The following is a 25194-nucleotide window of genomic DNA, read 5'->3' on the forward strand; positions in this document are numbered from 1 at the left end:
TCCTAAACAAAGCAGGATGCCAATCATTGACAGAGACATGCAAAAGAGGGAAGGGATGAACAACAGGAATAGCATGAAGGAGAACATTTTCAGATTTCACCGCGGGGGAGACCTCCGAGCAGTATTTTGATTATCGCAGTTACAGCAAACGTGACAGCTGGTTTAAGTGGAGCTATTTGAACATCCAGCAGTTAGAACCACAATGTAACGTGTGTGTGTGTAATTCCATGGTATTCAAACTTGACTTGGAAGCCTTTTGATGTATTTTGTAATCATATGCTTTCAGAAAGTCTAGTACTTCATCACCTGCACCTCTCAAAAGTGAGGCCGAGATAGTGTACTAGGTTTTCTTCTGTCATCAAACCTCCTGAATGATAATACAGGCAAGCCTCCTGACGTCCCGCCACTTCTTTCTGAGGAAGTGCCATTAGCAGCACCCTTCGATAAGGGGAGAAGTCCCCCCCAAGCTCTGGTCCATTTAGAGGTCAGTGGTCCTAACCTGCCCCTGCCTCATTTCCTCCTTATTTTGCACATGGTCATCATATCCCAGTGCATCTTCTTTTCCAATTTTATTGCATTTGCTTTGTGTTTAAAGCTGTTCATGTCTGCTCCTCTTCAATCTAACCACTTTAATTTCATGCTTTTGTTGTCAAGTGAATGCTTGACAGCTCCACCATCTGCCTGTACTCGACGCATTTCAATGTACTGCCTCTTTCAGTCTTTCTTATTCTTGTTGTACTCGAAGGTACAATCTTACTGACCACCTAGTTGATTTATAATCAGTTTCCCATATTGAGCAATAACAAACAAGCATTTGCAATGCAATTGGTCTCGCTTCTGCTCGAGTTAGAGCTATTGGCGTTATAAACTCCTAACCTGACTTTTCTTGCCACATAAATTGAAAATTGAAAGTTAAAACACTTTCACATAGGGGAGCCGATTCACAGCGCCACGGCCGCCATGAGCATCAGCGTGAAGAGACACACAAAAGAAAAAAGAGTTTGCTCGCAGTTAAACTTATCAGCAAAAGTGCAACTAGCCATGTAACAGGGACGATGGCCAAGGCGGTAACAAAACCTCCCCAAGGAGGGACAAAGGTAAACCATTTACCAATGTAATCAAAGGATTTTTGAAGGGCAAGCTCATGAACGAGTGGTAGTGATGGGTGTGAGGTGGGCATTGTTAAAAGCCCAGATACACACCAACAGGTCGGAAAAGCAGCGCATGCGCACTGCAATGCTCGACCTAAAAATGACCCCGAGGGTAATTTGTGTTAGTAGTTTTCTTTCTTTTACGTATTTTGGTATAATCAATCAATATGCACTGCAATGAAAGAATCTATGAAGATTTCACAGAGAATGCTTGGGATAGAGAAAATTAAACAGTTTACCTACTCATTCAAAAGGTGTATACATATTACATATAGACATACATATATAAGTATATATCAATGACACCCTCGGTAATCACGACCGTGTAGTTATAGTTAGGAAAGTTTCTGTTAACAAGCATTTTTTTTATTCTGCTGAAAAACTTTGGTGGCATTTCACAAATCTGCATGAAACTTTTCAAAATTGAAGTTAAAGTGACTCAAGTTCGATACTGTAAGATTTTTTGCAAATGTGTTCGGTGTCGGAGTGGAGAGAATAAAGGAAGTCAAAAGAGTGACTTTTCCCATTTTAACTCTTATAGCAATCTTTGTTCGACGAAAAAATGAACGGAATTGCCCCAAACGTCACAGTAACCTAGAACTATACTCAAGGAGTGCCTTTTCTGAGTTTAGTGTATATCCTGTCAGTAGCTTTTGAGGGATTGGTGTTTAGAAAAATGTGTTGGATGGGCTTCAAAGAGTTTAAAAGTTAGGCTATCAAGACCATTAAGCCGCAGACTATCCTCAAACCCGGGTTGGAATGCCCCAGAGAGAGTATCTACGTTTGAAGACCTCCATAACCTCTGCCAAACCTCTGTGAAAGGCAACCTCATCACTGAAATGTCCATAAGCCGTTTTCTAATATTTTTATGGGTGTCATAACTACCAGTCTCGCCTATTCCATAAATCCGGACTGGTGAAGCAGTTCCTGTTCTTCCATTATTTTGGAAAATTTGACATTACTGGAGCCTTTTAACAGATGCACACCTTCCGCCCCAACCTTTCTAAAAACAACTAAACCACTTAAGGCCCTTTAAATGCTACATTCCTGGTTGCACAGTATTTCAAGCGCATACTTCTATCACTTGGCCAGCATTTTCCTCTCATTCCTCCTGTCAAAATGATCATATTCTAATCACTCCATGGAGGAGGACTTCTGCTCTCCACAACTTCCTTCTCTCACAGCCTCAGCTTCCTCTTCCTCCATCAGTAGCATTCCACTTCCAAGGGCAATTTCTTCAAATTTCTTTAACTTAGGCTGTGCCATTGCCCCCTCCCCTTTATGCTCCAGATTAATTCAAAAACCTCCTCAAAATCACCGCTTGTGCACTTCTAGACTCCTCTAGCAAACACAGTAACGGCCTTTCCATTCACAAACTGTTTCCTTTGTCACCCTTCTTCTCTCCCGCGATATCCTATTCACCCTCATACTCTCCTCGATATTCTATGTTGTTCGGCTGCGATTCATCATCCTCCAATGCCACTTCCATTAGTGACCCTATTATCAAATTTGACATCAACATCTTGCCGAAATGCATCTAACTTCTCAGTCCTTATCAAGGCACCATTCCAGCATCTAACTTGGAGGCTTCAATTAACACTGGGGTGCCCATGCTACTGACTAACCACAGCAATTCCCTTGGCAATTCTTTTTTTTACTTTCCAAATGCTCACACAAGCCACAATATGGGGAAAGCACTTAGGTCCATTATCTCTCAACAGTCTTGCCAAGATCTCAAAAAGCCTTCTCAGGATTTATTAAAAATGTATCTGCCCAAGGACTGCCGATTCATCAACCTCACCTTTACATTCGCAGTATTGTTAGCGTGTGTCAGTGTTTGAATGACACATTGCAGCTCAACAATTTTGTTACTTCAGCTGTACCCAATAGAAAAAAAAATAATAAATCCACGTAACTGACTACACGGCACAAGAACACCTACCACGTACCGCAGTGTTTCAGTGTTCCCAAGGTTGAAATGTCAGGCTCTGGCAGTGGGTTTAAGGAGGCAGGATTTTCAGAGGGAGTTATTGGTCCTTCAATGTCCACCTGTCAACCTATATGGTCTCCTCATCACTAGTATTATAATCTAGCTTCCATAAAGAAGGCTGCAGCTCAGGTTAAGTGAACACGAAGTTCAGTCAAAGGTGGAGGGGAACACCCTCACCAACACAAGGCAGGGTGATCCGCTGAGTATATGATAGTTATGGAATCTTTGACATTGCACAGTCTAAATAGCATAGACTAGTTATGCAGTACCGACATGCATTAGTCGTGCTCCAACAAAAGACTGGGGAGACAGACTAATAGAAAAGACAGACCAGAATAGTATGTTTATAAGGCCACTTGCAGGTGTGTAGACAATGAATGCACATCTCCATGCAAAAGGCAAGTATGGTATGACTAAAGGCATGTGAGGATCTCAGGAGTTTGATGAGGAACTTTGGTGGTTATGAGTGATAGGTGAAGAGTTTAGATTCAGTTTGGTTAGATGGTTGGTTGGTGGTGCGAGGCCCAGAGAGTTACAACAATATTACTTTTAATGCATGCTTGGTGTATTATGTTACAAAGAAGTGGTTTGTGTTGTTGCCTGAAAGTAAGATGCAGAATTCAAGGCACCTGGACTCGAAGAAGCTGTGAATGTTTGAAAAAGGCCATTGAGTACATTTTTTGGCTATCATTATGATTTTAAAGAAGTCTGTTTGCAACAGATTCAATTAAGCGTTACAAGTTTAGATTAGGGATTTGCACAGATAGCCACAAAATGGTAAAAAGTTAGTTTGTGATATGTGGAGATAGGGTGGAACCAGGCAGTGTGATGAATACTGCACAGTCTGTAGGAGGTGAGTGCATTGATACTGAGTAGGCTCCACCACTGTTGGAGAGGTGAGGCTGGAATCACAGGTTCTTACTAAAGCACAGATTTCTTAAGAAGGCAGTTTACTGAGACCTGATCATGCAGCCCACATTGAAAGATGGTAAGGTATTGTGCACTTGGAATTCGATGAATATGAATTCTTCACTGCAGAACAAAATGATATGCTTCCATGGATGAAGAGAGTCCAAAGTGAGTTGTTCCTAACACAATCGGTCTCACATAACTCCTTTATTCTCTTCACAACACTAATTTCCAAGAGACATTTATTACAAAGAAATTCTGTACTACATCCTGAGTTGAAAGAAGACGACACAATTCAATCAAAAAGTCAACATCGTACCTACGAGACCATGTTAACAGTAGTGTTAATATAGTTCAGTTATCAAAAACAAATTTATATTTCAGTTTTATTCTCATTTCTCCACACTCACCTTCGTAATATAGACTGCTGGAGACTTCTGCAAGCAATAAGAGAGTCTCCTGTGAACATGTGGCACACCACCACCTTGTGACTGCTAGACATGAATGACATAACGGCGTCTGGCTGAAAAGTCCCACTCCTTGAAATGATGCAAAGCCGCTGGAGAGAGCAGCACTGGCTCAGAGTCTGGAAGAACTGGGCATTTGCGGAAAAATAGGGCTGCTCGAGCCTGTGAAGAGAAACAAAGTTGAAATCTGTATTTAAATGGTAACAAATTTGCAACATACAACAAATCAGCAGAACTGTTAGTACGCAGTTGACTCTGGTCAGCCAACAGTTTGAATCATCCTATTAGTAATAAGAGATTTTTTAATAGTTTGTGGTAAATCTTGTGCAACCTGCAACACCCCTATCATGGACAAGCAATGGAGATTACTTAGAACAGAGAAAAAGCAAGAAGCATGCTGGGTTGAGCACTTCAAAGAAGTCTTGAACAGCCCAGTACCAACTTGTGAGGAGGAGGAGGGAATCACCCTTCAATCAATCCAGAGAAAATCCTGGTGAAAATCATTGTAATGCGCAAACCAGATACCACGGAAAAGCAGTTAAGGAAAGAACGGGCAGGGTTCCACAAGGGTAGAAAATGTGTTTATCAGATCCCTATTCTATGTAACATCACAGAGCAGTATATGGAGTGGCAGAGGCAACTATAAATCAACTTCATTGATTCTGAGAAAGCTTTTGACAGTATTCATCCATCGTGACCGCCTCTGGGGTATACAGAGAGACTATGGCATACAGCAGCAGATAGATCTCCTCATTAAGAACTTTTATGACAATTATACCTGCAAGGTCGGAGGCTGAGTAAAGCTTCAAAGTCAAAATTGGTTTGAGACAGGGATGCGTGTTATCAGCGTTGCTCTTCAATCGCACAACAGAACCAAACCAGAGACACCAGACGGACTGTGGAGAGTGGAGAATATTAACACAAGAGGTCCATGACTATGCGGATAACCTAGCCTTGCACTCTCACACACAACCCAGCGTATGCAGGCAAAGACGTCTTGCCTCAACAGCTATGCACAGCAAGTGCGCCTGAAGATCAGCACAAAGAAATCAGAAGTCATGCCAATCAAAATTCTAAACTCTACACAAATCAAGGTGAAATAGATAGGACCTAGCCACGATTGAAGAGTTCACCTACCTAGGCAGAACTATCAGGCATGATGGAGGAGGCAGGCAGTGACATCAAGAGCAAACAGAACAAAGCCAGGAATGCCTTGAGGATGCTGAGCATTATATGGCGGTTATCTCAGTACAGCACCAACACCAAGATGAGGCTTTACCATAGCTGCATTCTGTCCACATTCTTGTATTGATCAAAATGCTAACAGATGACGAAAAATTATCACCAAACAGTCAGCATTCCACATCTGTACCCTGAGAAGAATCCTACCCATTTTCTGGCTATAAACCATATCCAACCAGGAACTGCCACCAAGATGGCGTCAAGAGAGCACAGCCACCACTATTATGCAAAGAAGATGAAGATGGATAGGACACACCATTAGAAGAGAGCAAGACTCCCTCACAGGAACTGCTCTCCACTGGACCTCCGAAGGCAAACACAAGAGAGGCAAATCAAAGGACACCCTAGAAGCGAATGGTGGAAATAGTAATGAAGGCAGTAAACCGCAGCTGAGGCACTGTGTAGAACTCTTGCCCAAAACAGGCAGAAGTAGAAGTCTTTTGTTGCTGCCCTACATGCCAGCTGGCATAAGCCTTTTGTTGCTGCCCTACATGCCAGCAGGCATAACAGGCAGCCAGTGGTTGATATTTTGTAATTCAAAAATACATAATATCAGAATGAAACGTTGCAAGTAGAAAAGCAATGTTATTTTATATACATGCAACATTAGCAACCAAATTGGCTGTATTGATGCACACATGATGACAGAAATAAGATATAATACTGCTATGTCCTAGAAATGAGTCTCCTCCCTGTGATGCTGTGATGCCGTGTACATGCCCCCAACACGGGCTCACATCAGATGCCGAAATGGGGGGTGAGGGACTGTTTGTTGAGAGTTGCTAAGAGCTGAGCTGAGCTGAGCTGCGTACTGTCTGTACACTGGGTAAGCCGCAGCGCGGATGTCAAATTCGTCAGTACCATGCCGGCACATATTCTACGTGAGTTTATGGTGCATGTGAGACCCATACTGACCTGGATGGCGATGCCGTGGTGGGAGATGGTGAAGCTGTAATCCTGTGTGGCCGCTCACCACAGAGCTGATGCTGTCCTGACTGCAGCAGCAGGGGGTCTTGTTGCCTGTTACGCCTCAGCCTCGCTTTAACTACATTAATCCCAACAGCCCGACCTAGACTACTTTTCCCCTCAGGCCACCGGGACACTGGACCGACGATGAGCACCCTGTCGACCCACTAACCCGTCACCGTCACCGTGCTCATCTCATGCGGGGAGCTGTGTGAGTTTGTAGGTGCGGCAGGGTGTGTGGCGGGTGGTGGGGTGGCAGGGTAGCAGCACTTCCCCAATCAGACGGTAGACTGGGCTGCTGTAGAGGCCTGAGATACTTGGGCCTCTACAGAGCCTGGCGATCGACCCAGGAAGGACTCTCCACCTTCTAGTCCTCTCTGTAGAGGAAAGTGCAAATGTCAGGGGGGTAAAAAGGTGTCAGAGGGGCTAAGTGTAAAAGCCAATGCCCTGGAACTCCAACTGTTTTTTATCTGGTTCTCCGGCTTCCCCGGCTGGTTCCTCGGTGCAAACGCTCACCAATGCACCTGTTTCAATTTTGGATTCCAGTCCTCCGTGCTCAAATTATCCGAAGGGGATCTTGGAAGACTTAGTCAGGGAGGTAGTTAAGAGTGTGATATCCTCCCTTACAAGTGCACTGGCTCCCATTTTAACCCTTCTGGAGCAGGTGGGGAGGTACCACTAACTAAACTAAGTGATGTTGTTTTGTCTCATTACTCAGAAGGGTCCCAGCTCCTGGGCCCTACTGCCCCTGCCGCTCCCAACAGCTGTGCACCATCATCAGTAGTGCCACTGGCATGACCTGTGCTTCTGGGCGATGCAGGAGTCACCCCCCTCAAGTTCAACAGGATGCCCCGAGCAGGATAGGCCCATTATAGAACCTAGGGTGGCTGCACGAGGAATTGGGAGACACAGACACAATAAACAGGGCAATGAGCCACTAGGCCACTCAGTACCACCTTTACTCAGCACCCCCTTAAACCCGTAGGGCACATACATTGCAGCTTCTGCCTCAGGCAACCCCCTCTGTGGTCATATTGAAAAATGTAACCCTCTCCGCGTGGTGGCATGCAGGAGGACCATGCGTAACTAGTTAACAAGGTAGGTCATTGGATAAATAGTATACTAGGTGGTCCCATATTGCTTTATTGCCACATCAATCTTGTTAGCAGAGTTCCTTGCATAGGCGATACTGCTAAATTGGATGCTCTTGATTGTGTTGTGATTCATTTTAGAGACAGGAGGGTGGCTGCTAATATTTTAAATAGGTTAGGATTCACAGTGGCTCCAGGCGCTGCAATTGAGGCACTCCCATTGGGTTATTTCTATAAATCACAGACTGCTTTATCCACCCCTCTGCTGCCTAGGGACTCTGTCCCTGCCTCAGAAAGGTTTGCTCTCATTTCAAACTTTGTCCAGCTGGACTGACTTTCCGACATTGCACATTCTCAACTCACTGGTAAAGTATCGACAGAGTATTGGTCCCCTAGTTTTGCAGATGCCAACATGCTTCCCAGGTAATTTGAACTGAATGGCCATGTAGGCAATCACTCAGAATCAGAGCATTCCCATGATACAACCCCAACAGGATTTAACCATTTTTGTCCTATAGAACCGGTCCTTGAATTGTCCACAATTATGAGGATTGTATCTGGGACCAATGCAGGATTGGTTAATAAACTCACAACTGATGACTGGGGAAATCATGTTAAGGGGACTGAGATGGTTTGCTTACAAGAGACTTGGGCCACCGTGGATATAGCCATAGACTGTTTCATTTTAATCAGTACCTTGGCCACTGCATCAATAATGGGTAGAACAAAGGGTGGGCTTTTGACATTGATTTATTTCGCGGTATCCCTCATAATTGTTAAAACGTTTCTGGCCTCGCTTGGACATCTTGATCGTTAACTTCTATAATAATATTGTTGGCAAAACAGGTCTCCGGTTGCAACTGACTTGGAGTATGCTCTGGGAAATATTCTGCCAGATAAGAATAAGGAAGTTTTTATAATCTGAGCAGGAGATTTTAACCTTCCTAAATGTTCCATAACTCTTGGTAATGTATGTGGGAAGAAGAACTCAAAGATGAGGTCTTGGACCGTTTTAAACATTGTTCACATAGTATCCATCTTAATAGGCAAGCGGCAAGACTTGACATGCATATTATGCTCCCTACTTTAAGGAGGGGAGGGGTCGATAGCCAACAAAACACTTTCATAAGTACTAGCAGCCAGAGTACCATGGATCACATACTAATCTCCAGAAATAAAAATTAATTCCACTCAACCTGGTGATAGGTAAAAATGGTGTCAGTGATCACAATCCTCTTAAGCTATCACTGAGTTCCCAATTCCCACTAAACAGAAGTTTGAAATCATTGTACATAATTATTTAGTAAAACAGACACTGATAGGTATAAAGTAGGCAGATGTCGACTCAGACCAATTCAATGCCAACTTATTGGGAGCCAACAGGATCATTTTTATTTATGTTTGGAAGATACGCCTGATCCCTCTGCCGTTATCAATTCACGTATTTATTTTAAAATCCATTGACCACCTTCTGAGTAAAGTGATAAGGACTAACAGGAAAAAGTACAATGGGTGGTTTGAAAGTCAGTGCTCCAAGGCACGTAGAGACCTAATCAAATTTTTACATGCATTTCCAAGGGATCATGATGACATCATAGAGGGTAGAACTATATATAAATAGGCCAATAAGCTAAGGAAGCAAAATTTACAGGACATAGCCTGGGATTATTTGACACAGGCAGCTAACACCAGGGACAATTATCTTTTCTGGAGAACTGTAAATGCCCCATTCCTCAAGTATAAATCTGTCCCAAATTCAGTGAATTCAACAGTGGCAGACGTCGGAAGACCACTTTTCCACCATGTTTGCATCTACAACCGACATTTTAGAGGTGGTTTGTCAATCTTCAAATTAGTAGATTTCAACATTACATTCAACATGGAGGAAATTAAGAGAGCATTATTTACAGTTGAACAGGGGAAGGCTCCTAGACTCAGTAGGGTACTGGCAGATGCATACAAGCAACTCCCTGACTTATGGGTGCCCATTTTAACTCAGGTGTGTAATGCAGCCAGGAAGGGATATCTACATACTTGGTCCGAGTCAATCATTATTCCCATATTTAAAAAAAGGCTCAAAACAGGACCCCAAATGCTATAGACTAACCTCACTGGTGAACTCCTTAGTAAAATTACTAGTAAGAGGTTTAGTGGAGAGATTGAAGGAATGGGCCAAGCCTAAAAACACGCTCTCAAGCGCACAGTATGGCTTCAGAAGGGTCTAGGTACGACCAAACAATGTCCTAATCTAAGTCTTTTAATAGAGCAATATCTTAACAGGAGGTCTAGTAATCTGTACATGTGCCTTTTGGACTTAAGCAGTGCTTTTGATCTGGTGAACCACAGTAATCTATGGAGGCGTATGTCTGATTTGGGGACCCCAAAAGACATCATTGCACTACCCACTCACATGTACAGAAATCTTTCTGCCAAGGTCCGATTTGTTACACAGGGATAAGTCACCAACTCCATTTACATACGTAGGGGAGTAAGACAGGGGTGCATACTATGGCATTGATAAACTGCTTCAATCTCTTGGTGTAGACTCCCAGAGTAGGGACTAGACTGGTTCCAATTTTGTTATATGCGCATGATGCTGTTCTTCCAGCACTACCTCCAGCCTCCAAGCACACATGAACTCTTTTAGTGATTTCATGAAAGGAATGGACTAGAAGGTTAAGCAGGGCAAGACATTTACAATGTAATGCACTACCAACAAACGGGAGATATCCATTTTATTTAGGGCGAGAAAAGATTTTAAGCACAAAGCATTTTAATTACCTTGGCCTTAGATTCTCAGATAAAGAGGATAGGAAAATGGACAGAGAGATCACTATCACTAACATGGTCAGGAATAACTAGGCTATTTTAGACTTGCCACTAAGCTCAGGTCTAAGCGCATACCAGATATGATAACACTATATAAAGCCAAGACAATTGCCGCTGTCACATAGGGGACAGGAATCTGGGGATTAGGGTGCAACACAACCCTACAAAGCAGGAACATACATTTGTAAGAAGATTGCTTTTGGTCCCTAAATCAATCCCCAGTATAATTACCCATTTAGAACTTGGCCTACAGCCCATAGCAGCATTACTAGAAGTGAGACAGCTGCTACTCTCGCATTCAGTCTGGACAAAAAATGAAGTTGCTCTGACACAGGATATCATAAAGGACTTGATGTTGATTGACGAAGTACATACGATTCTTTGGCTCTTTGAAATTAAAAAGGCCCTCTACAATTTAGCTGACAATAACATATGAACCTGTGGGAGCACCCGGGGGAAACAGGGTGGTTTCCTAAAAATTCTCTGAAGTAACTGGCCAAAGAAAAATTGGGGCCTATAACAAGAAATAGGGTCGTGTCCCAATCAACTGTTGAACTATATACACCGTACCAAAGTTCTTTTGGACTGCAGCGGTACCTGAGTTGAGTTCATAATTGCTACCTTAGGTTCCTAGTGACTAGATTTTGCTTGTCAATTTTCTATCATCTGATAGCATTTCCCACAGGCTGAACTTGGACACCCAAGGACTGTAAGTGCCCTTCGGACTATATAACACCCCCAATCTACACAGTATGCAGTCATTTTCTATAAATTTTACATTGAAGGCAGGAAAAAGTACTAAAGGCCTTTCTTTTAAGAGAGGGGCTGCGGTCACTCATAGCACCTTATCTTTTTTTGATAGATATGCGAGACAAAAAACTAGCTTTGCTCTTACGTCCTTTCTTACCCTTGTGACTAAAGCAAGGAAAATATTAATGTATTTTGCATATTCATAATTCTTACTGTTATTTTAATGATTGTACTTGTATTTTATTTGAAAATATATATTTTTACAAACAACGATCGGGGGGGTTGTTGCATATGTGGCTCATTGTTATTTTATGTGGTTATATAGTCATATTTTTTATGCACCAAATAGTTTTCAAATCGAAATAATACTGATCTGTGTACAACAACTTAATGTTCTTCGGATAAAGTACTAAAACATGAATTTCTTCCAAACTTCTATTTCTTTTCAAGTTCATCACGTGTGGTTTGACTTCTACACCTTTCATTCTATCTGCTGTGTTGGGACCATCAACAGAGTTTTCAAAAGACACACACCCAATTCAGGGATTGTAGCAGTATTGTTTAACTTCAGCACGTTGGAACTGTTCACTATCCATCAAGAACTATGTTGATAGTGAACACTTTTTATACTAGATTTCACACACTAGTTCTTTACATGAGATTTGTCAGTTATTGTTTATATAAATTCCACAGTCGGAAATCACAATGCTCAGGCCTGAATACAGAGGTACAATACTTATCTAAATTCAGCCTCTACTGCATCCAGCCCACTTTCCACAGATCTTGTAGGTGGGCTGTGGATACAGATGCTGGTCTTCGGCCACGGTCGGTCTCCATGCCTTAAGAGGCTGCCAGACTGCAGGCATGAGGTGTGGCCTTTGGGAAACTGTGTTCAAAGTTTGCCTGCCCCTAAAATCCACTTGGCAGACTATTTAGCCTTGCTCAGTGGTCTCCTAGTGCAAAGGGTATTTAAATGCCTTGTGCTCACTTCATCCCGTAAGCGTTTTTAGATATAGGATTAGTAAAGACCTCTTGCCTTTACTGTATCCTTACGTAAGGGACCCTTCAGCCAGCCATGTTTATCAATTGCTCTGTTATTGTGTCATTTACATTTTCCTACCACCCACTAAGCATAAAGCATGAGGCAATAGGTCAGCCCACTTCAGCCATTGGCTAACTTCACTGTGAAAGCCGGTACATTCTTCCATGTCACAAGGTGCACATCCACACACAAAGTAGTTCTCTGCAGTGACAAGGACTACTATTGCAAGGTGCAACCTGAATATTTTTCTTTTAGCCATTTTGTTTTTTAGAAGTAAGAGTGCCCGGCAGTTACAGCAACAGTACATTTTTGAAAAACCATAATAAAACAAAACAAAACAAGTATTCACAAAGTCAAAAAGGTAGCAGCCAACATCAGACGTATTGGCTTTGCCAATGCTCGTTTAATTTTCTTTCTCCTTTTGCAGTACCACTACGAGTGATATGTTTAAAACCAAGAATCGAAAGATTTTTACATTTAGGTTTGCTAACCCGAAAGACCTGAACAACCTTGAGAAATGACTGGAAAGTTTGGAGTAGACAAATGTATTGCTTAAAGCTGGACATTGTGTATTGGATGGCTAGAACTGCTCTATGTTTTTTAACAGTGTTATAAGAGCGGATGCATGTGCCACGGTACAGTTACATTTGTTCAGCTGAGATGTACGTTGTCCATTGCTCATCTGCACGTTATTGAATGATGTGAAATATTTCCCATTAAGGAACTTTGATACCGTTATGCAGCACGTGGGATTGATGTCGTTAAGTTTCATGTAATGTCTTCATGGAGGCTGATGTGTATATTGGGTAGGGGTACAAACTGAATAGATGTATTGCTGTGATGAGAAGGAGTAAAACAACTATCTGTCCTGAAGCATTTCGTGGATTGTCTCTAATGTGTGCTATTGGCGTAGGATGAGGTGTGGGGTACAATTTGATTCAGCTGTGTAATCATGGAGACCAACGCTAAGAGATCTACTTAGCACAATAATGCTAGGACGTCTGTCAAATGTGAACTATTGCTTAAAATACTAGATGTGCACATTCCGGATCTGAAAATGCCATCAATTACAATGGTTCCTTTATTTGTTAAATTCATGACATATTTTAGATTTGATGAAGTGTACTCGATTTAATTCTTATCGCTGAAATAAACACATTGCTACAGCAGAACTTAAGCTGTAATTCCTATTGGTTTCAAGAGATATCGCTGATTAATGAGTGGACAGCCGCAACTGGTAATGTGCCAACAGAGGTCTGTAGAGTTACGGGTTGGTGACTGGTGGAGTTGATTTAATGACGTGGGTAAACCATGATAAGAGTTCCTATGAATCCTTGAAGGCTTCAAGGAACAGGCAATCGATCTTCCAGAGGCAGGATAATAAGCTGCCTTATCATTTCATTAATGATGTTCATGTTCAAACAGCAAAAATGTGGAGCATTCTGAATATGTACCATAGATGGCCACTCACGAAACAGGCACAAGATTCAAGGCACCGTGCATGAGAAGAAAATAATATCAAAGGAGAATGAAGTGCAAGAACCTGGATGGGAGGGCAAAGAGCAATTAGTGGTGAGGGAAGCAGGAAACATCAGTCAAAGGCAGCAGAAGAGCGAGGAAATGCGTTGGCATTTCAGATGATAAGTGAAGTACCCAAATGAAGTGTTACGAGCACAGGGTTCTTAAGAGTATTTGTCCTTTTAACAAGTGTCTGCAATACAGCAAAGATAATGTCAAAGTGACGTTTTGGCCCCAGACATAGACCAGTGGGTTTTGGCCAATGGTATTTTGGACAAAAATGGTTCTTACTGCTATGCAAAGGGCAAACCATGGCTATAATTAGGTGATACATTTACAGGAAGTGAACATTATAAAGATGTGCTATCTTGCAGACCCACTGCAGAGCAATTGCTGTGGCATAAGAAGCAACGGAAACAGACATAAGAAATGTGTTCAGCCCTCTGTGTTGGCGCACCAAACAGGAGATGCGTGCAGGTGGATGGGTAGCACATCTGGCCTTCCTTGCAGCATATCTCGTGCACAAGGCATTGCATGAACTGGAGCTGGCTCCTATACAGCTGTGGCTGACATACTGGTAAAATGGCAGGGCGGGACGGAGAAAGCAAAAATATAATATATTTAAAAAAAATATTACCTGAACGTCTCTGCTGCATTGCAGGCTCTCATCCTGCCCTGCCGCCAATCATGACACTGATCAAAGCAGCGTTTCAATTGGCTGGAGGGCCTTGGATGGGCGCTCCAACGCAGACTGGGACCCTGGGACGTCTCTCTTCAACTCGACAACACAGTGCCGGATTGGAGAGAGCCCTTGTGCGCATGTGTGTTTGGCCGGTCCAAGACAGTCGGCCAAAATATATGGGAACTCAGGGGAGTGCTCTGTGCACTCCTTTACTGCTCAGCACCCCCATGGCCCCGCCCTCTCTAAAAATAAAACAATAATAAACTCCGTTTATTATTGTTTTATTTTTTAAAGTTTGCAGCCTCTGCAGCTGGCGGTGGGGGGTGACGCTTCTTCGCCATAGAGGAGGAGCCGCCCCGGCTCCTATATGTAGCTTCTGGGAGGCACGCTAGGTGCTGCTGCAGTAGATGTGGTCAGAGACAACGGGTTAAACAGCAGCAAGAGGTGAATGGCGCAGGAAGAGCACTAAGATAGAACCCATGGGCGTCTTCCTCCTATAAACAAGATTATAGTGGTGTATAGGGCTGTGCAAACAGAATGACATTACAGCTTTAGAGGCGCACAAATAATAATAAATCAACGCATACATGGCAACGCCTTAAGATAAACACGATCGCATATTGGGCAGGGGAAATAAACAAATAATAAACAATCTTTTCCACCGCCACTCTATAAAGCTTAGCACAGGAGCTCAGAAATATATTGTGAAATGGCAATCTTCCAAATTCACTTCGGGATTTGATTTATGACCAATAAAAGCTTTCGGAATATTATACAGAAGGGTCTAAATATTCATCTCTTTTTTCAGGATTAGACCATTTTGACAAGTACAGTTAAAAGGCTGCAAGCGACTGGTGAATTTCAATTATCGGCCAGGCATTAATTTCATATACCTCAGCCCAATGCATGGTAGTTGAAAGAAGGGTGAGGGTTGTAGTCTAAAACAACTGAAAAAAAGACGAATGAATGCCGAGAATCAACCCACTTTGTGCAAGTTTGCAGCAGCGTCTACTTTTTATCAGGTCAGTCAGTCAGTCACAATCAATATTCATTTATTTGCCTTAAAAGCCATAAAAGTATGAAACAACAACATACACATCATAAAAAACAAAGTTACATGATTAAAACAGCAAATTGCACCTGTACATATAAATTAGTTACATGACAAAAGATCCTGCATATGTTATCAACCAGTGGTTCCCAACCTTTTGACTCTTGAGGGCCCCCGCTGAATCACTACTGGAAGCCGCGGACCGCCCAAGCAGTTTTTACGATATAAATGTGAAACGTTAAAACAGTAATTTACAGAAAATAGACAAACAAGTACACACCAAACAAATACTTGAATTTCTAAAGATATCATTATTTCAGATAGAAAAAATATGTAAAAATCGAAGAATTAGGATGGGAAGGTTGGCGCTGCATGGCGGCGACTATTCATTGTCTGGTTTTCTGTACGAAAGCTGAATCCTCGGGTCAGATTCTACATTTCCCAAGCGATTTCTGGTTTTATTTTTGAGGTACCTAAGATCTGAAAAAGCTTTTTCACATAAATATGTGGTGGAGAAAGAAGTAAAACCATAAGGACCTCTCACCTCTCCACAAACTCTCGGTCACATGTAATTCATTTGTTTTATAGCACCTCTCATACCAGTGTAGGGTGTTGGAGCCCTTTACAGAGGACTGCAAGGTGTAAGATTCATATGGCATCCACACTGGTAGGCATTTTCTAAGAGTGCTTGGTCTGGAGAAGCACACACTCAGGATTCAGAACCAACACAGTGGTTAGTGTTGACTTTAATAGGAATGTATTTCTACACAAGCAAACCTTTTTTAGCAGCACAAGGATATAGAAAGTCTGGAAAAAAACATAACTTTCTAATGTGTACCATGCAGTTTGAATGCAGCTGTTTGATGGCAGTTCATTGTTCACTGTGCTAGATTACGACTGTAACTTATGAACTGCAAAGCAACAAAAGAATCTCTGTGACAAAAGCGGTAACCCACTGCTATGCCCATAAAATACTGTTCTTGGCATGATACAGATTCTTTGCAGTAGGCTTATTAACCATCTGCACTACCTTAGATGAGTCAAAACTGCCACTAGACAAAACTCCCATCTCTCTCCAGCAAGTACATTATTCACCAGCATTATCTAGATGCTTTTGTTGCCAAAAGCTGCTGGATGTATATGGAACTTTGCCATGCTTTTCAAACTGCTGCACAAATGAAGTAATAAGTATAAAAACAGGCAGCCAGAGGCCCCACATGGAGGAGTGCCTTCTTGGCCTGCGGACCCCCTGGGAATGTGTCACGGACCCCTGGCGGCCCGCAGACCACAGGTTGGGAATCGCTGTTATAAACCATCTAATGCGCCATATCAGTCTCTGTTTATTGGGGCACAAGTGTCCTAAACAAAATTTCATCATGACGGATCTCTAAAGTTAACATATGGTCATCCATTTAAAACATATAACAAGCCAGTATTGTGGTGATTTATATAGATGACTCACAATGTAAGTGCCAGGGAGTACATTCACGATAAACTGTTTGAAATACATAAAACATACGGTACATAGTTCTTTTTGTGAAATAATTGCATACGTTCAAAATTATTTAAAAAACAATAGATGAATGAACACATAAAACATACAGTATAGAAACAGATGAAACTTAAAATTAAAAACAATAAAATCAATAATAATTTGGGACGATACCTGAATTTCAATTAAATAATTTCAGCTAATAATTACAAATCCTGTGATGCTCTACATCTTTTCCAGACACTAGGGCACTTTTTATGTAGTTAATTGCTATGTAAAACAAATTGCTAAGGCATTAGCTGCTGTTAATATTTCATGGCATTCAAAAAATGTCTTATTTTGGCTGCTTGCCGAATCGGTGTAGGAAGCTAGCCTGGTGTGTGGTGGGCACCTATTGTACTTACACCTTATACCAGGTCCAGGAATCCCCTCTTAGTGAAGTGTAGGCAGTGTCTAGAAGCCAGGCTCTCTAGAGGTAACTGTGGATGCGCAGCCAAGGCTGATTATGCAAAGCTCATGCAATACCACTGTAGTCACACAGCACTTACACACATGAAAGAAAACACTCAGTGTTACGAAAATAAAGGTTCTTTATTACAGTAACACTGTTCCAAAACTATAATAGCTAATACTCCAATAGAAGGTAAGTAAACACACCAGCTATGTTCACTAGTAATCAGTAATAGGCATAAAAAGTGATAGAAAACAGTGCAAATAGCAATAGACAATAGTGACCCTAGGGGAAGCCCAAACCATATACTAAAAAAATGGAATGCGAATGCAGGTCCCCCACCTAGTTAAGTGGAATGTGTAGAGGGGAGCTGGGGGAACTAGGAAACTCCAAAGGTAAGTACCATAGTGCCCCCCAGTGACCAGTGAGAAAGGAGTAATACACTGGATTTTCCCTAAACCAACAAACGCGAAAATGAAGAAAATGCAACACCCAGACAAGACTGCAAGAAACCAGCGGTGAAGAGTAAGACTTGTGGAAGAAGGGTACCAAGTCCAGAAGTTTCCAGTGGGGCAGGAGCCACTACCCACCCTTCTGTAGTTGGAGGAGCTGGTCATCTGTAGGACGAAGACGGTCAGCAATGCAGCCCTGGAGCCAGAGAAGAGTTCCTGGAGGATGCAGTCGACGTCCCATGCCGGAAGGATGATTGTAGTCGATTAGTAGTGTGGAAAAACCACCAACAAGCCTTGGGAAAGGCAGAAGTAGCGATGAAGCAAAAGTGGAGCTGCCGGGGACCAGAAAGGTCCAGGAGGACACAACCCATGGGGGTGAGGGGGGGTTCTACGGGGACCCTCGGCTAGGCAGAGAGTCCACAGAAGAAAAGGCAGCCCCCCACAGGAGACCCACTGGAAAAGGAACCAGGAGTCGCAGAGGAGCACAGGCAGCACAACTAAAGAAGGGTCCCATGCCGCAAGAGAAACATACAGAGGGCTATGCATCGCGTGGAGGAGTATTAGGAGCTGGGGCTACACAGAGCCTGAAGATCCCTTCGAGAAGATGCCAACAAGCCTTGGTAGCTGCAAGAGACACAGTGCATGGGGGTACCGTCCTGTGTGAGAAGGCAAGGGCTTTCCTTCACCAAAGTTGGACAGCTGGTAGAGAAGCCCGAGGGGACCTCTTCAGACCACCACCTGTGACGCAGGATCCACGCAGCTCAAGATGGGAGGAGATCCACGCAGCCAGTCATCATTGCAGTTGGTGCATGTGGATGCAGGGGAGTGACTCCTTCACTCCAAGGGAGATTCCTTCTTCCTTTTCGTGCAGGGTGAAGACTTGCTGTCCTCAGAGGTTGTACAGCCGGGGAAATGTTGCAGAAGCCAGAAGGAGTTGTGGAAACAATGTAGCAAGCAGAGTCTTCATCGTGGATGCAGATTATCGGTTCCTGGAGGGTCCAGTCAGTGTTCCAGTGGCTAGAAGTCGAAGTTGAGGTTGCAGAGGAGTCCTGCTGGAATCTTGCAACCCGAATCTGAGGATTCACCCAAGAGAGAGACCCTAAATAGCCTTGAAAGGGGTTTTGGTCACCTAGCCAGGCTGTGACATCACCTGCCTGAACTGGCCACTCAGTTGCTCCCAGAGGCCTCTGCCCTCCTTGGGTTCAAGATGGCAGAATCAACGGACCCTCTGGAGGAGCTCTGGGCACCACCCCTGGAGTGGTGATGGACAGGGGAGGGATCACTCCCCTTTCCACTGTCCATTTTCGTGCCAGAGCACGGACTGGAGGACCCTGGACCGGTGCACACTGGTTTATGCAAGGAGGGCACCAAATGTGCCCTTCAAAGCATACCAGTGGCTTGGGGAGGCTACCCATCCCAAGCCATTCAACACCTATTTCCAAGGGGATAGGGTGTTAACCCCTTCTCCCAAAGGAAATCCTTTGTTCTGCCTTCCTGGGCTTAAGCTGATCAAGCAGCAGGAGGGCAGGAACCCATCTGAGAGGTGGCAGCAGCTTGGGCTGCCTGGAAAAACCCAGAAAGCTGATAGGAGCAATGTTGGGTGTCATCTAAGGAGCTCCCAGAGTGCATGGAATAATACTTCCAATACAGGCAACAGTACTGGGGTATGATTCCAACATGTTTGATACCAAACATGCCGAGGTTCGGAGTTACCATTCTGTAGCTGGACATAGGTAGTGGCCTATGTCCAGTATGCGGATATAATGGCGTACCCACACTCACAAAGTCCATGTAAATGGAGCTGGAGTTCGTGGGTGTACCTCTCCTCATGCAGAGGTGCCCTCACACACAGGTACTTGACCCCTGCCCTCTGGGCTAGGAGGCCCTACCATAGGGGTTACTAAGTGTCCTGGTGTAGTGACCTGTAGTGAAAAAGGGTGCATGCACCCTTTCAAGCAGGGTGCAATGGCAGGCTTGCAGATACACATAGCATGGGCTCCCCATGGGTGGCATAATACAAGCTGAAGCCCTTGGGGAACCCCTGGTGCCCCAATGCCCTTGGTACCATATACTAGGGACTTTCAAGGGGGCACCAGTATGCCAAATGTGGGGTGTGTGTGTGGTCCAAGCAACCAAATTTAAAGGGAGAGAGCACAGTCACTGGGATCCTGATTAGCAGGATCCCAGTAAACACAGACAAACACACTGACACAAGCCAAAATGGGGGGGTACCTATGCTAAAAAGGGGCTACTTTCCTACAATCGGAGACAGAAAAAGGGTATCTGAGGGAGCTATATAAGGTGCAGAAGAGCATAAAGTGATTAGTACTTTAGTCCAACAAACTACTACATGAGCAGTTCAGAAGGTTCGTGAGCAATGCTCCCTGTAAAGGAAAATTGTACCAGAAAATGCAGGGTACTAAGTTGAAGGCTTGTTCGTAAAAATCTATACTGTGAGTTGCAGATTAAAACAAGGTAAGTTCCAGACCCAAAGAGGTAGTCACAGCAGAATACATAACTGGTTTGAGGTTTCACACAGCCCACCTTAGAGCGATGAAAAAAAAAAAGGATTTTACATGCTCTCTTAAGTCAACACTAATACTCTTGGGATTTGAGGAGAGCTCTGGGACGGCCAACTTCATGAATGCCTGTTTCATATGAACGAGCTAAAGTATCTCAACCACATTATCTATTGCTAGGCAATCCCTAAGAATTAACCTCACTCAGTCTGCAGCGGTTTAAGCCAGATTTCTAGCCATAACAGTGGAGCCACTCCAATAACCTCTTCCAGATAACACAGTCCTACCTCATTATGAAAATATATTGAGGCTGTACTCTGTGGGACTGATAATAGTTTGCAGTCAACGCTGTTTTCAGTCAGTTGAGGAACTTGTACTTTAATATACCCGCCAGAACCTGCCCCATTTAGCCATGCCGGGATACATTTACTCTTGCAAATTTTAATCAGTTCTCTCACTTGCTTAGGGACTAACCTCAAGGCCAATTGAAAAACTGTTTTGGTTACTCTATAAAATAGCTGAGATCTTAAATTTAGCGCCAATCAGGCCTCAATAAATCATGAAAATGTTACCAGACCTGCAAGCTGAGTAACTCGAATAATCGAATCTACCTAACTGTAATTACTTGACCTGCAAATGGGTTTCTAATTGTGTGATCCTATGCAAATATTTAATTTACAGTCGTCTTTTCCTCCATTCTCACATAGGAGTTCACCTTCAAATATGTGAATTCTGCATTTCTGCTATACCAAAAACTCTTTTATTTGATTAAACAGACTAAAAGTTTGCTCTGTGTATAATAATAATCTAGCCCACATATAGGATACACCCAATCCATGACTTTCCTCTTAATTTACTAATAGCATTGCCATCAGGGCAGGAGTGTTTCTCAGTTTATATTTAAGCACTCACTTTTAATAAATATACTACTAAAGCATGATGTGGTAGCATAAGAAATGTCCAAAAACATTCCCACTAACTTGCAACTTTATTGATAAAACTATATAGTGTATTAACAACAGTCTGTGAAAATGCGGTTTCAGAAAACATATTTATCATTTGCCCATCACCAAGTAAGGTGTTTTGATTTGTTTTCAACCTATTAAATTATTTTTTTTAATCACACAGAAGTACACAAAATGGTTTTTCACGGCTACTGAAATCTATTTTGAAGTGCTTGTACCAATGATTTAGTTTTTTAAATGCTGTATTTTAGGAAAGACCCGCCACCGTACAGCCTTTCATTTCAGGCTTTGGTAAGCAGGTCAGACAGTTCACCTTACCAAATTCTGGAACTCTGCAATCAGAAGGAAAAGTAATCGTAAGAAGATCAACTGACTTTTCACCACTGACTCTGAACACAAAGCATATGTGATGAGACGAAGAAGATTTAAAGGCATTTTTATTGCTCCTTCACTTCTTGACTGAACAGAACATCAGTTCTTTGTCAACTCAAGGGGCGAGTAGGTCCTAAAAATAGCTCGACTTGATAAATTATGATTAGCCATTGCAAGTGGCTGGGAGAGTAGATTTTTCGCGGCCTGGCAATTTAGTGCTGAATGAAAAGTGATTCCCAGATAATAGAAATTTGTAAACCGTAGCAGACTGTACTGCACATTCGATAAGGTCTTAGATTTGGTATTTATGGGGCCTCCCTTCACGATCGAAGTTGTGCATAACAGATATAAATAAGTCAAGCAAAATTATTAACCCATTCGCAGTACTTGCATAAGGACTTCACTGTCCACATACAATAACATTGAAATGGGAAGGGCTCCTGATTTGTGGCATCTCTTTCCTTTTTAGGGATAGATGGGTATACAACCCATTAATATATAATTCCAGCAGGAAAGGGGCTAAAATGCATCTCTGAAAAAATCCCTGCTAACAGCCAATTAAAGGAGTACTCTCTCTATTTGTGGCCTATATTGTTTTTTTTGCAGATGTAGCCCAACACAGATGGCTTAACAGTATTACAAGTGCCTTCTCTACCCCCATATTTTCCATTAATGCTTACAGTTTGGAATTCTTCATCTGGTCAAAGGCTCAGGAGATGTCCAAAAACACCAAATGCAAGGCACCTCTCCTGGCTGGCTTTGACATACTTCCCCATCCAGAGGTACAGAGTAAGGCACTACTCTACTGTGCAGACACCCGGATGGAATCCAAATTGTGCATAGGACAAGATATATTATTTTCTTCTACCCAAGCTCCCAGTCTAGAAAGAAGGACTCAGTCCAGGATCTTAGTAGCAAAGTTCAATAAGAAGATGGGGTCTTAACAGCTAGGCTGGTTCACGCCCCATTCTTAAAAATGGGTACTATAATAGCTTCTTTCCATGAGTTTAAAACTGGGCTTACAACCTCGGCTCTCAGTACACTGGTGATTAATGAAGCCCACAATTAGAAATGTTCTTTGAAATTATCCATCAGGACTCTATTGGGTAGTGGCACCTTCCCAGAGGTCCTCTTTATAATTGTTAGGGAAATTTTGTTAACATCAATAGTTTAGCCCAAAGCTAATGCTGCTGCTACATCAATTATTTTGTCCTCTCCTTCTTCAACTAAGTAGTCATTAGTATAATCAACATCAAAAACTGCAGAGAAGTGATTTACTCATGTATCAACCGGAAGTAAACACTTGGCTTTAGGAGTTGCATAGTCTGTGAAATAAGGACAGTTCACTACTTCCCAGAACCTTCACTGTTTTGCAGCTACAAGGTCATCTCGGGCATTATGACTTATCACTACTTTACATGCCTCTAAACCTTCTTGTATGCCTGCAGAGCAGTTTTTAAATCTTCATTACATCTTGGACAGGATTTAAGTACTAGTATAAACTGTTTATGTGCAGCTGCCCTGGCTGAACCAAACCATCTACACAGCAGGGACACCCATGTGTATACAACATAGAGCTAGCGCCTACAAGCTACTAACTCTAGATGGTACCTCACCACTACATGACTACATACCATGTTTGGCAGTTCATATACCTGTTGGAAGGGCTGTGGGGAAGGAGGTATGCTGATCCAGACTAGTAGTCCTGTTCACACATCCAAAGCTTTTGGCGCAAGGTCCTAGCACAAATAAAACTCATAATGCACGTTCCTTTCCCAACAGCCCTTGGACGGTACTCCTAAGCTACCTGAGGTTTCAGGCCAGGGAACTTACTCACTGACTTCCCCAACAGGAACACTGATTTATTTTCCTACTAGCCACACTACTTAGCAAACATAGCTCAGTTTTGGAAACTCTCAACAATACCCTACTACGCCAACATACAGTGGGGGTGAGTATGGTCAATTTCTGCTATGGAACGACTATCAGCTTTGGTTTATGACTGCATGTACAAATATGAGAAAACCTGGTGTCTCTTCATTACATGTTTGGAAAGATAAAAAGGAGCAGGTAGGATTCAACCAGTGGTGACACCAATCTTATGCAACTCTGGCATTTGCAAGCTCTTGCAATCTGAAGACAGAGTACCATAACGGTTTAGACAAGCCGTCTAATGCTGGTAGTCGAAATGATTGATCTGGACTTGTAAACTCTTGGTCACTTGCGAGGACATTGACTTTACACACTTAATGGCATCTTTTATGCAATTTCTGTAACGTTATCCTTTGATTTTCACTTCAGTAATGTCTTATAGACACTGGATTATGTTTCTCACTCTTGCTTGTTATTCTTCATATGTTTGATTTCTTTCCCAACATGTTGCCTCTCTCCTATTCTCACATATAGTAGCAGCCTACCTCCAGCAGGGTTTCCCAGATCGGGCGCAGAGGGGCCCGGGTGCGTTCCATAACGCAGGACAGTTGTATGCACTTAATAGCACTCTCGCCCCTCCTCATTCCTGGTAAGAGCGGGGCTATAGGGAATGTAGCTACCCCGTGACAAACAGCAAAGCGCAGTTTTGGGGTCTCCTATGCTGTGGGACCACTGTGCGCATTTTATAGCACTCTAACCTTCTTCTTCCTGGGAAGAGTGGGGCTATAAGGAATGCAGTCCTCGCATGCGACAACCAGCAAAGCGCAGTTCTTGGGTCTACCGCTTTGTATCAGGCACCTGCGCACTCTGTTTTGTTTCCCACTAAACTTCACTTTCCAGCAAACATCTTCTTCCTGCGGGTGGTTTATAAAAGGAAGAGTTTTCACAGAAAGAGACGTGCAGCTAGTTTTAATAAGCTTACGCCTGCTAATACATTATTAGTTCTTAAGTGTTGAAATGTTCAATCCTAATTTCATTACTTGCAATATGGCAGCAAACTATTTGCCAACAAATGTGATTTTCCTGATTTACTCTGAGATGCTCACTTAATCCTGAACCCAGTTTTAGGCGGTTTAGCAGACAGATTAGATATTTTACAACTAATGCCAGCAACGTCAAAAGTTGCAGAGCATAAAACTTTCCCCTTACATGCTATACCAGGGTCGGAGAAAACTCGCAATAAGAAGCCCAAAATACAGATCTAGAGTACGTCAACTCGTTCTTCCCTTTCAGTGCAACTGGAGAGAGACAATCTAATTTTTTGATGCAAGTTTCTATATCCTTCAAAAAATGTGAGATCAATTATAACGGTACTGCAATAAT

General features: G+C 42.8%; 1 protein-coding gene across 1 annotated transcript in view; it reads right to left on the reverse strand.

Moving 5' to 3' along the window:
• FBXL18 (F-box and leucine rich repeat protein 18) overlaps positions 1-25194 on the reverse strand; it is a 189720-nt gene that overhangs the window by 89598 nt on the left and 74928 nt on the right. Inside the window, exon 4 of the mRNA XM_069209993.1 lies at positions 4461-4679. Within this exon, the coding sequence (XP_069066094.1) occupies positions 4461-4679 (219 nt within the window). The remainder of the gene's footprint in view (positions 1-4460; positions 4680-25194) is intronic.

The sequence above is a fragment of the Pleurodeles waltl genome, chromosome 10 (assembly GCF_031143425.1).
Source record: "Pleurodeles waltl isolate 20211129_DDA chromosome 10, aPleWal1.hap1.20221129, whole genome shotgun sequence".
NCBI lineage: Eukaryota > Metazoa > Chordata > Amphibia > Caudata > Salamandridae > Pleurodeles > Pleurodeles waltl.